Raw genomic sequence first — 13,119 nt, 5'->3', positions numbered from 1 at the left:
GGGATTAGGAGATATCTGCTAATGAGAAGTTTGCTGTATGGTATGATGTTTAAAATAGTGATTTTCCTTATCTCTCATTATGACAGCAGCCGAATATTCAGGTGTGCAATGTTAACTATAAGTAGAAGGTTTCACTTCAGATTTTTGTGTGCTTCACTTATTTTATCGGAAAGGATCAAGAGATGGGCAAGAGTTGGAGCTAAAGGGACTGTAAAGTAGAATACAAGGAGCCTGAGAAGTAATTCTGGTGAAATGAGCTGAGTGAAATGGTTTTGGGAATAGTTTCTAGGTTATGAAGACAGATACTACAATAAAACAGCCTTTATCTAGATGAACACTGGCAAGTTTTTAAAGGTGGCCACTGCATACACAGAATCAAAGTAAGACTTATAATGAAATCCAACAACAAATATATGTGCTGCTTAAAATCTACTATAACAGTTATCAGAAACAGTGAATCACACTTCATGCTTTCATTTCCTACATGAGATTTCCTGAGTTGGTCCTGGGGAAGAGGGACCCATAAAACAATCACAGACCTTCTGAACTCAGATTTAAAAAGAAAAACCAAAAACAGAAAGAAATGAGTTGGGGCCATGCCTTCTACAGCTACCAAGTAATGAATTGGGCATCCCCCACTGCATACTTTCTGGCACAGATTTTCTTGGGAAAATTTCAGAAACAAACTTGAACGAGTCTAGCTGTATACTAAGTAGATCAAAGTACACCTTCCTTTATAGTTCCCCAAAGCCTCTAGTCATGTATCAGATATTTATACATAACTACTATATCTCACATAACTTTCTGAAGCGTCACTTCCATCACCCTACTCTCCCTGCTAATTTATCCCACAGAGAAGACCATAGAAAAAGAACACAAAGTGCTGAACTTTCAAGTAGAGAGGACAAATAATAAAGTAAGAATAGTAACAAGCACACGAGTACAACAGCACGCACTCTGTACTGTAACCTAGAAATGAAAGGCCGCTCTTAAATGTATTCTGGCTTTTTAACACCAACACCCCACTAAACGCTCCTCATTCATCAGCAGTGGGGGTGAAGTAAGCCAAGAGGTGTTTAATTCTCACCAGCAGCCCTGACCCCTCTCATCTAATTGGCAAGTTGGGTCTTGGGAGAAAGACAGAGGGAGTGCATGTCATTTCTCTGCATGACTGATCACTTAGCTAGGAAAGAAGCTTAAAGAGGCAACAGCCTGGAGGTATTGCGCTATCCTTGCCCTGACCCCATTACAGAGGTCGTTCAAGGAGAACAAGAAAACAGCCCTGGTATTTTTAATATTTCAGTGTACTAAAACACTGGGGCCTCCAGCAGTTCTTAGTGACTATAATGAACAAGAGGAACCTTAACAGTTCAAACATTTCTTGATTATTTATTCTCACACTCAAAGAACTCAGATATTTTAAAACACACACGGCTTAAAAAGGGATTCACTGGCAGCTACTCACTGGGACTTAAACAGAGCAAATCAGTTCATCTACTGCAGGAGAAAATGCTAAGGGGATGACCTGTGTCCACTCGCTCATCTGCCAACTCCTTCTCCCTGCTCACTCCTGTTAATTCTTTGTTTCTTGCATGACTACTTCTTGCTAGGTGAAAGGTTAGGAAGAGTGAGGCTAAGCTAAGCTAACAGAAAAAAGTGCCACGTAACCTAAGCTGCAATGACTGCTTTCTGCCCTAATGAATGGCAAAATGATGAATGAAACCTACGGCCAGGTGGAAAGCTTCATCTTCCCCACTGAGTTGTGCACCCAGATAAACAGTTTGCAGGCATGGCCTCTCTTCACAATGCTGATGCCAACATAGCAAGATGTTTGAGAGACTTATTGGAGATTAAATTGTATGAAACAAGCCAAAGTTGTGGGGGTCTATTACAGACCTCCTGATCAGGACGAAGGAGTTGATGAGGCTTTCTACAGGCAACTGGAAGTAGCCTCGCGACTACATGCCTTAGTCGTCGTGGGGGACTTTAACTACCCCGATATTTGCTGGAAGACTCACACAGCCAGTCATTCACAGTCTAGGAGGTTCCTCGAGTGCATTGATGATAATTTCTTAATGCAAATGGTGGACGTACCAACTAGGGGAGCAGCGCTGCTAGATTTAGTACTCGCCAACAAGGAGGGTTTGGTCGAAGTGGTGACGGTCAATGGCAGCCTTGGCTGCAGTGACCATGAGATGGTGGAGTTTAGGATCCTGTGTGGGAGGAATAGAATACCTAGCAAAGCCACAGTTCTGGATTTCCGAAGGGCCAACTTTGGCCTCTTCAGTCAACTGCTAAGGGAAGTCTCATGGGAAAGTGTACTAGGCGGTAAAGGGGCTCAAGATAGTTGGTTAGCATTCAAGGACCGCTTCTTCCAAGCTCAGGATCGGAGCGTCCCAATGAGTAGGAAGTCAAGTAAGGGATCTAGGAGACCGGCGTGGTTAAACAAGGAGCTGCTGGGCAAACTCAAGTGGAAAAGGAGAATCTATGGATTATGGAAGGAGGGGCTGGCCGCTTGGGAGGAATATAGGACAGTTGTTAGAGGATGTAGGGAGGCAATTAGGACAGCTAAGGCCTCCTTGGAACTCAATCTTGCTAGTCGGGTTAAAGACAATAGAAAGGGCTTCTTCAAATACATAGCAAATAAAACTAAAACAAGAGGCAATATAGGCCCACTGCTGAACGAAGTGGGTACCCTGGAGACAGAGGATATAAAGAAGGCAGAGGTGCTGAATGCCTTCTTTGCCTCTGTCTTTACTCCTGCAGACTCTCCCCGAGGGCCCCGGATTTCTATAGCCCCAGAAGGAGTCAGGACAAAGGAGTTTGCTTTGGTAGATGAGGATTGGGTTAGGGATCAGCTATGCAAACTGGACATCTGTAAATCGATGGGTCCGGATGGAATGCACCCACGGGTGCTGAGGGAGCTGGCGGAGGTCATTGCTAGGCCACTTTCCATCATCTTTGGTAAGTCGTGGGAAACGGGCGAGGTGCCTGAGGATTGGCGGATGGCAAAGGTCACACCAATCTATAAGAAGGGCAAGAAGGAGGACCCGGGTAATTATAGACCGGTCAGCCTTACCTCCATCCCTGGAAAGATGATGGAACAACTTATTCTTGACTCCATCACTAGGCATATCAAGGATGAGGGGGTCATTAAGAACAGCCAACATGGTTTTATGAGGGGGAAGTCATGTATGACCAACCTTATAGCCTTCTATGAGGAAGTGACTAGGTGGAGGGATGATGGTAGAGCGGTAGATGTAGTTTTTCTTGATTTCAGTAAGGCATTTGATACTGTCTCCCACAGCATCCTCATAGATAAGCTAAGGAAGTGTGGGCTTGACGATCAAGTAGTGAGGTGGATCGAGAACTGGTTGAAAGGAAGAAGGCAGAGAGTTGTGGTCAATGGCGCAGAATCTAGCTGGAGGTCTGTGACTAGTGGAGTTCCTCAGGGGTCGGTGCTGGGACCGGTGCTGTTTAATATTTTCATCAATGACCTGGATGAGGGAACTGAGTGCACCCTCAGCAAGTTTGCTGATGACACAAAACTGGGAGGAGTGGCTGACACACCAGAGGACTGTGCTGCCATTCAGCGAGACCTGGACAGGCTGGAGAGTTGGGCGGGGAGAAACTTGATGAAATTTAACAAGGGCAAGTGTAGAGTCTTGCATCTGGGGAAGAACAACCCCATGTACCAGTACAGGTTGGGGGTTGACCTGCTGGAAAGTAGTGAAGGGGAAAGGGACCTGGGGGTCCTGGTGGATAGGAGGATGACCATGAGCCAGCAATGTGCTCTTGTGGCCAAGAAGGCAAATGGCATCTTAGGGTGCATTAGAAAGGGAGTGGTTAGTAGGTCAAGAGAGGTTCTCCTCCCCCTCTACTCAGCCTTGGTGAGGCCGCATCTGGAATATTGCGTCCAGTTCTGGGCCCCTCTGTTCAAGAAGGACAGGGAATTGCTTGAAGGAGTCCAGCGCAGAGCCACAAAGATGATTAAGGGAGTGGAACATCTCCCTTATGAGGAGAGGCTGAGGGAGCTGGGTCTCTTTAGCTTGGAGAAGAGGAGACTGAGGGGTGACCTCATCAATGTTTACAAATATGTGAAGGGTAGGTGTCAGGATGATGGAGCTAGGCTTTTTTCAGTGATATCCAGTGATAGGACAAGGGGCAATGGGTGTAAACTGGAACATAGGAAGTTCCACGTTAACATCAGGAAGAACTTCTTTACTGTAAGAGTGACAGAGCACTGGAACAGGTTGCCCAGGGGGGTTGTGGAGTCTCCTACACTGGAGATATTCAAGGCCCGCCTGGACAAGTTCCTGTGTGATGTACTGTAGGTTACCCTGCTCTTGCAGGGGGGTTGGACTAGATGATCTTTTTAGGTCCCTTCCAACCCTTGGGATTCTGTGATTCTGTGATTCTGTGAAATAAGAAAAGAAATGGAAGGAGGAAATGAGACAGACTATGAATGATGGAAATTTGGGAAAGAGAGAGAAAGTGTCTATTTTTCTACTTGGAAAAAGAAAATAAAACATGAAAAGATGAAGGGATGAAAAATCATTTTAACATTCAGACTGATAAAAATGACACTACGGAGAAGACACACAAGGGCCTACAGCAAAAAATTAAACATGAGGAGGAAAAGGAGAAATAACAATAAAAGATAATAAAGGAACAATCTAATAAATTAACTATGTGCAAACTTTTCCTTTTGTAACATCACATAACTAAGGCTTCACAGGGGATTTTAAATGGCCAGCACATTAGACAAATGTGGAGTTTTATGTAAGGATATTGCTGCTCTGGCTCAGCTACTGTCATCATCTTCATAGCAAAGCAAAGAATATGAATCTCTAAAAGCTGAAGTAGCATCAAACAGCAGTGAGAGTCCTATGGCAATTGGCACATTGCAGATTAGATTGATTATTCACTAAAGACCTCTCCTCATTACCTATTAAAAACAAACAAACAAACAAAACCAAAAAACCACCCTTGGAATATTGGTTTGATTTTGGCTTAGAAAGCTTTGCATTGGGGCATTTTTCTGTAAGTCAATTGGTCATGTTTAATTCCCAAAAGTTGCAGCGTAGGTGCCCTCAGAAGGGAATTCTCTCTTCCATTTCACACCCTCAGAAAGTTAAGACAACTAACCTCTTCAGATTCTCCCCCATCCAAAGGAATCCATGCCAGTCTATAAAAAGCAATATCTGATGAGGTGGGCTTCCAGCTGACCCTAAAACTATCAGTCGATGCTTCATCGATTTCCAAATGCTGGGGAGCTGGAACTCTTTCTGCAAAATATTATTCAAAAGAAAAGTGTGAGTTCTAAGACTTGCACATATTGCAATGTCAAGCATGTACTTGCACAAAGAGTATAACATGGCAGGTAGATAACTAAGGCGCTGCAGAATTCTTTGCACACTTATTTGTACTTAAGGAAGTGGTTTTGTAATTGGAGGAGCTTAATATGCACCATACATGTTCTTTACCTACCCTAAGTGTACAAGCCTCCCTGTCTTGTTTCCACTGAAGGAATCCCATGCTCTGTGCACCATGCTCTTTTCTTTTCCTCTACCTCAAAGCAAAATCCTAATCTTTGTCCTTTCCAGAAATTCTGTCTGCATTTTCACTTGCTGTTTGCATGCAAATATCAACCTCTTTTTCCATACTTATACATTCTCCCTTTCTTTTCCACCTCTTTCTCTTGCCTCCTTCAAAGTCTTTCTCTTCCCACTTTTATGTTAGAAATCATTAATAAGTGTCATCAGCCATTTGTTTAATGCAGAAATAGTTACAGAAACTATAAATGTGCTAAACAGATTGCAGGAACCTTAAATTATTTATACATTCTCCTTTTGGAGTCCCAGTTCCTGTTTATATGAAGTTCTGCCCCTTATTGCCTAGACAGTTCACTGGTTAGTTGTATGATTCAGAACTCATCACACTTAGCTGAAGAGACAAATGCCATCACACTGAAAGATGCTTCAGAACACTGGGGAGACAAATGCCTTACTACCTAATGGCATAAAAGATGCTTTGAAATGGCTGATTGTGGAAAGATTTAATAAATGAACCTTATCCATATAAATGTTTTCAAGATGTCAACAGATTTCTCCCATGAGGAAGGATATAACTGGTCCCATAATAAGGGAGCAAAAATGCTGAAAACCCCAGTGAAAATAATAAAAGGATTCCATATATATGAATTCACAGCCAGAGATACTTGCTGTTACTGGTCTTACTTTCCAGTAAAGTAAAAGAGTATAAAAACTCTTCTTGGAAAGCCTTCAAAATTCAGTAATACTTACTTGTGGTAAAGCTGCCAGTAAGTGGTTCAGATTGACCTTCATCATACAGAGAGAAAATAGCAGCAGTATACTCTGTAAGGGGTGCCAGACTTTGTAGAGTATGGGTTGAAACACGACCAACTTCCACCTAGAGAAAGCATAATTTGCAGTAGATATTGATCATACAATTTATACAATCAGCGCCTGAAATTCTGCTGGGTAACGATACAGAAAGAAAATGTCATGTTATTAGTATGTAAATTCTGTGAAACTATGAATAAGTAAAAATTCAGGGCCATAACAGCTGACAAAAATCAAGTAAAACACACAAACTAGAGAAAGGGCAAATTTTGTTTATGACAAAATAGGGTAAAAGGGAATTCTGCCTTAGTAAGCCTAACTCGCTAACATATCTGTTCTGCTTGTTCAGGAACCCAGAAAGGGAAGGAACTTTTGGGGCTGTTGAATCCAGTCCCCCAGTGGATAATCATTGCCTAAACAATTATGGTTTACATTTCTCAAGAGACAAGGTAAGAGTTTTATCTGGTCTTTACCCAGACTGCAGTTAACATGACTTTGCTGAGGACATACTGCTCAAGGCTTTATAAACTGACAGTTTATCAGTTCAGCTATTCAGTGTCACACTAGCTTGGCACCAAAGGGAAATTCTACTGATGTAGTGCAACAAAAAAATGACACCTTCTCTTTTAACAAACATAAAGGAAAAGTAAATAATAACCTACTGAACAGTCATGCTATGAAGGGTATTACCACAAACCTGCAACATTCAAATACAATTGTGATGAGTGCAGCCAGAGGTATTATCTATATTAAGGTTAATCAATAGGAAGAGGTCAAGTGATTTCTAATTTAAATTCTAAGGGACATAGCCGAAAGAAAAGACACAAAATATAGCACTGGAATGCTTTCTTTAAAACTTGGGAACAGCTTCTTCAGAATTAATACAAACATTTCTTCTTGTATGGATGAAAGGCCAGATACGTCTCAGAGGAAACACAGTTACACATAACTACTATTAAAGACTTTTTTTGGAGGTCTAATTATCCATGGCAACTTATGACATAAGGGATCTGGACTGTATTAATAATTGGACCAGTTTACTGCATTTTCTGTATTTTTTTTAATTTGTGCTAACATCATTCCATCCTATTTTTCATTCTATCACAGGCGTCATGCTACTAAAAGCTATTATAAAGTGCTTTTAGTAAGAAGGCATAACTAAAACTGCACAAGTAAATTATTAAATGCAAGAGTCTAATTTAGAACATCTTGGTATCATGTTATCATTCTGTCTTAGCCAAATCCTGTTACTAGAGAGTTTTTAATATGAATTTAAGCAATAAATGTTAGGAAAATGTGGTGAAGCCTTCAAACAGTCTTTTCGAATGAGCTTGGGTCCATGACATATGATATATTGAAAGTCTCATTATCTGTATTGAACCAAGAATACATATTTCCACATCATATATTGTCAAGTTTCAGCACACACAAACCATTGTTCACTTGAGTAGTTTCCTTTAGTTTACATGCAATAGCAATGACTGTTCTGGTATGTAAGATATTCAAAGTAATGTCCCCTACATGTATGATCCACTCCAAATCTACACCCAACACTAAGCAAACCCTTATGTGCCCTCAGTTTCAGAATTCTCTAATAAATCATTTTTACAGCTTGCAAGGTAGCTTTTGTTTATAAAAGTTGCCATTAATAATTACAGAAGCTTGGGGATTGGATGCCTGAGATTGTTTAAGGGAAGAGAGATACTAATAATTTACCTCATTGGTTTCTGTTCCGTCTGTTTTAACGTACATGATGCGATAGCCGTTCACATTCTTGGAAGCAGGATCCCATGTTAGCTTAGCACTGTTGTGCCTAACATCAGAAAATTTCAGGTTTGTTGGTGGACTTAGAGGCACTTGAAAAGGAAAGAGGTGAAATCATGAAAGTGACTGCAGGTTTTAGCTGTGAAATTTTTAATGTCTTGAAAATTCTCATCAAGTTTTCTAATCGAAAAGTTCTATCAACAATATTTATATTAAAAGGCTACAGCAACGGAGTTAACCCAAGTACTTCAAGGTAAAATAGCTTAGCTCTTTGCTGAAACAGAACTTTTAGTCTTGATAAGTATGTATTAACTAACACTGAAAAAGAAACAAATAATGCTATTGTACAGAGAAGATATCATAGCAAGATCTAGCCCAGACAACACTTGCAAGAAATTTATGTTTGTAAATTAATTTAATTCAGTCCGATCTTTATCCTGTATTTGTTTTCCATGAGTACCCCAGCAAAAATATTTCATGACAATAATATTTTGGCAAAAAATCTTTCTGAATCCTAAAAGCCCCTGACATAAGGGTTAATTTGTCCAAAAAGCATAACTAGCTCAGTTGATCTCCAAAGATGCTATTTAGTTAACCTCTGCTTAACCTTTCCTCTTTTACTAAAGAAAGAAGCTGTTTCCTAACAGCAATCCTGGTAAAGTCATATTTATGTACTATATATTCCTTGACTGTCATGAACTAAAAGAAATAAGAGAGTCTTAGATGGCATCCACTTTTCTGTCACACCAGAGAAAACTCTGTGTGCTGTCCATTACTCTCAGCAGTGGGCTCTGTATTAGCTCAACATCTGCTAATTTTCTCTGAATTGTGAAACTTTTCTCTATCCATCCTGCCTTCACACATGCTCGTCACCAATCCACATGGACAGAAGCTGTTTCCCTCAAACAAGAGCACATGCAAAAAAGCAAAAGATTTAAAAAATCCATATATTATGTGGGATCTTTAGACAGGCCACATATCAACTCAGAATGTGCAAGCAAACACCTAACCAGCTTAGGAACAGTCAAGTCAACTTGGCCGTGAGGAAAGACGGGAACACATTGGAATTGTATTAGATGGGTTTGCCACACTTTCTGGCATTCAATATATTCCTCTGAGTCTAGTGAAGAGTGTATCACGTGCTGGCTTTCCTTTCTACTTTCTGTCAGTCATGGAATGTACTTCATTTCACCGTCCAGGCCATACCACAAAATGCCTCAGTCTCAGCTCTTTCCGTTTGGAACCAACTTCCTGACAGCACTGCTCTCAAACAGTCAGTCCTGATGCCAGAGTCATGTCATATTTACAATGAGTCTTGGATAAATTCTGGACCCAGACAGAAACCACACCACAGAAAGGGTTTGCTGATCATGCCTCCGTCTGGCACAGAGAAAGGTTTCACTACAGTAACTGAGATGATACAGTGTGTAGAATAGTTTTATTTACTAAATATAGAGTATCAGATACTACACATAATACTACAGCAAACTGGGCAGACCACTCTACAGGCAGATATATGCTTCAGGAAGAAAATACTAGGTAGCTTATTCATTAGTTGGAAGCCAGAAATGGTAATACTAATAATAAACGACCAAAAAAACCAAACCCAAACCAACTACAAAAAAGTAGCTTAAATCTTCTGAATCCGGACAGGAGAGACATTACCATTGAACACTGACCATGTGAGACAGGTGTGTTCACCAAGAGCATTCTTTCCTCCCAGACTGCCCCACTGTCTTATCAATCAAAGCCTGTTGGAAGAGTGCTTATTTGAATAGCTTCCTATGGAAGATTAGAAACAATCTTCATTCACATTGCAGTGCTATAAAACAGTCGGAGCTGACTGCATTGAAGTCATCCTAAAAATAAATGAAGGTTGCTGGGTAGTGAGGGTTTTTTTTATTCTAGTCTGGTAGCAGCAGTGAGGATGGGCTAACACACATTACTAGCTTCTGTGATCAAATGCTGCTGCAGTCATGAATTCTCAGCTTGTGCCAATGGATCTGGAATTTGCATGTGATCTTCCATCCAACGTGTTAGCCAGATTTCGAGCTGTGCAGCCTCCAAGATCATATGACATGAAGTGGATCCAGGTTGGCACCATTATAAACTACATAAACTACTGTTTAGGGTAAATGAAACCAGATACTGGTCAGAAATTGGCCAAAAGTGTGGGACAGACACACACACACATCCAAAAAAACCCAAAACCAAAGCCAAACCCAAACAAAAAAAAAAAAATAAAAACAAACAAAAAACAAAACAAAAAAAGGGAGCAAGGGACAGAGGGACAAAAAGCCAAAGATTTGATTCTCCAGGTGTTAAGGATCTTCTACACTTGTTTCAAGTTGACAAACATGCCCAGGTTGCAGTAGTTTCTTATTTGCACTTGTCTGTCTACAACTGTCCTCTCACAGATGACCCAGTTCAAACAGCGTTCCTAGAGCTTCCTCCACTATTACTTGCTGACCTGACATCAGTTGCTCTGGCCCTTCCTTTTCTTAGCACTTTCATGCCTGAACTTCTGTCACCTATTAAATGTCACTTTCACACTGTCACTATGTCACTAATGTCAGCAAATGTCACTAAAAGTCACTTTCACACTGGCTTACTCATGCCAGGAGCACAAATCAAGAGGAAGCAATCGCTCCACTGCTGGGAGCAATAGCGATGTCACTGAATGCAGTTGCAGAACCATCCCAGCAGCATGATCCCTTATTTTCAATTCCATTGTCTTCCAATTGCTAAGGCTACTTAGAGACCTGACAGAGTGCTGTGTACAATTAGCAGAGGATAGAATTTTGCTGCCAAAACTCTTGCTGCTTATTAAGTAGACACTATCTATCATGAGTGCAAGGGCTCTTTCCAACCCTTCATTTACCAGATGTTAGACAGCACGGGTTGGACAGAAATCTTCTCTTTGCTTCTTTTCCATCTGTACTACTATTGAGCCAGAGGAATGAACTTCTCCATCTGAGCAGACTCCCCCACACACCTGGTTCTCTGGCTACAGGAGGCTAAACAGAGCAGTCTCAATTTAGCTCTATGTGATGACCTTCATTCACCTTCACTAACTTCAGAAATCCATTAGTAGTTCCACCAAGATCAACAGGGATCTCCACAGTACCACCACCACCAAGAGAGAGGAGTTTACAGTCCTGTTTCGAAACCAAGCTGTTTTGTAGAAACTCACATCCTCAGCCTCTATAAATTATTTGTGCTGAGAAACTTCAGTACAGTTAAGACCTTGTCCTGTGGACTATTCAAATCAGGTTTTGAAAAACAGAGGTCTGCTGTAATATGTGCAAAGACTACTCTGAATTCTTAACATGAAGTCTTATTAACATGGGAGTGAAGGTAGATATGTGCTACCTACAAGTAGTTTCTTGTCCTGTAAGGGGATCACTAGCTTCTTCTCCAAACATGGCATAAACTGTGACAGTATATTCTGTATTCGGCAATAGTCCATCCAGTTCAAGATCCGTTGAGGCCTCCCCAATTTTTATCTGAAAACACCATGAATAAAAAAAGACATGTTATTTCTGAATTAGCTCATGACACGGAAGAATACTGTTTACACACTTGAAATTAGATATGTGATCAAATATAAGTATTTGTCTGATACTATGCCTGAGGTACTTGGCTCAGAATTTGGGGATTTTGCACAGTAATTGTCAAAAAGCCAAAAGTCAATATACTTGTAAGAGGACTTTAAAAGAAACTAGTCACATTAGCATGTTCTTTAGAACATGCAGCTATCAAGGCCTTTTCATTAGCAGATACACCTTGTTTTATCTTCAGGCATAGGACTGAAATTTCATAGGAAGACTTGATTTCCATGTGCACTGAGGCTCAGATCTGTTGCTGTTGCAGGTATGTATAATTTTCCTCCTCCATCTCTTTACTGAGAATCACGTTAACATGGACTGACTTGTTGAAAAAAAGTCTTTCTTTGGTGTAAGGCTCACTCCTGAACCAGCCCATTTACAGGAAGGCCGCATTTCTAGCACAACTACGTGCTCACAACCACTCATTTAGCAGAGAGCACAAGTCCATGCGAGCTTTCAGCAGCTTCCTACGCTCTCCACAAGTTCACATGCCCCTGCATGCTTTTTAGCGTTCTTGCTTGAACAGAGATGTTGTATAACCTAAATTATACATATAGAAACTTGAGCACAAAAACTTTTCAATCCTAGACCAGAAGTTCCATTGGAATTATGCTAGCAACTTTAGAAAAGTCTACTGGTTTTACTAGTTTAGTGACAGAAGACTGGACTTTACCTTGTCCCACCTCCTTTTCACTCTAAAAATATCTTATAAAAATCACTTATGATGGAAGGCATTATTTTTAAATTTAAAAGTTGAACAGAACTTAAAGAAAACCAATAAAGGTCACACCTGCAAATTCTCCTTATTTTTAAAGGTCCTGATGAGAACAAAGGCTGAATTTCATATTTGTCTCATAACACACTTACAAAATATCTTAGTTTTTTTTTTTTCTTCTTTTGAGGGTTTAATTTATATGATGAGACAGTTTCACCTCATGTATCATTTCAAATTAGTCACTTAAGCTGAAATTGTTGCATTTTTTTGCCAATGACATATAAAAATAATCAATTGGTATTTGCATTTTATTCATAATCTGTAACACATACAGTACTAAAGGCAGTCATGGGAAACACACTTACTGATCAAATTGGAGGTTACATGCCATGTACTAGTTTATTCTTTAAAAGAATTGGTTTTTGAATAACTGCTATTCAAGTGAAAGCACAATACATCACCTCCTTCTCATCTGCTGCCAATCCTTCTGTGAGGGGAGCATATAGGATCATGTAACCTGTGGCATCCGGTACTCCATTCCACTTTGCTCTCATGCTGCTCTGTGACACATCGTACAATTGGAGATCCGATGCCATTGGCAAGGCAACTACAGTGGCACAAGAGACAGACTTCAGTTGTCTCACTTGAACAACCAGCTATTTTCAAA

General features: G+C 40.5%; 1 protein-coding gene across 6 annotated transcripts in view; it reads right to left on the bottom strand.

Moving 5' to 3' along the window:
• Positions 1-13,119, bottom strand: part of COL14A1 (collagen type XIV alpha 1 chain) — a 120,584-nt gene that overhangs the window by 63,417 nt on the left and 44,048 nt on the right. For all 6 annotated transcript variants that reach the window (XM_065668870.1, XM_065668869.1, XM_065668872.1 and 3 more), the window contains exons 12-16: positions 12,914-13,059; positions 11,506-11,635; positions 8,082-8,221; positions 6,306-6,432; positions 5,149-5,288 (exon numbers count right to left, since the gene is read on the bottom strand). In XM_065668870.1, coding sequence (XP_065524942.1) covers positions 5,149-5,288; positions 6,306-6,432; positions 8,082-8,221; positions 11,506-11,635; positions 12,914-13,059 — 683 coding nt within the window. The remainder of the gene's footprint in view (positions 1-5,148; positions 5,289-6,305; positions 6,433-8,081; positions 8,222-11,505; positions 11,636-12,913; positions 13,060-13,119) is intronic.

The sequence above is a fragment of the Lathamus discolor genome, chromosome 2, assembly GCF_037157495.1.
Source record: "Lathamus discolor isolate bLatDis1 chromosome 2, bLatDis1.hap1, whole genome shotgun sequence".
Classification (NCBI taxonomy): Eukaryota; Metazoa; Chordata; class Aves; order Psittaciformes; family Psittacidae; genus Lathamus; species Lathamus discolor.
The sequence above is the reverse complement of the archived record's forward strand: the minus strand, read 5'-3'. Positions and strand labels throughout refer to the sequence as shown.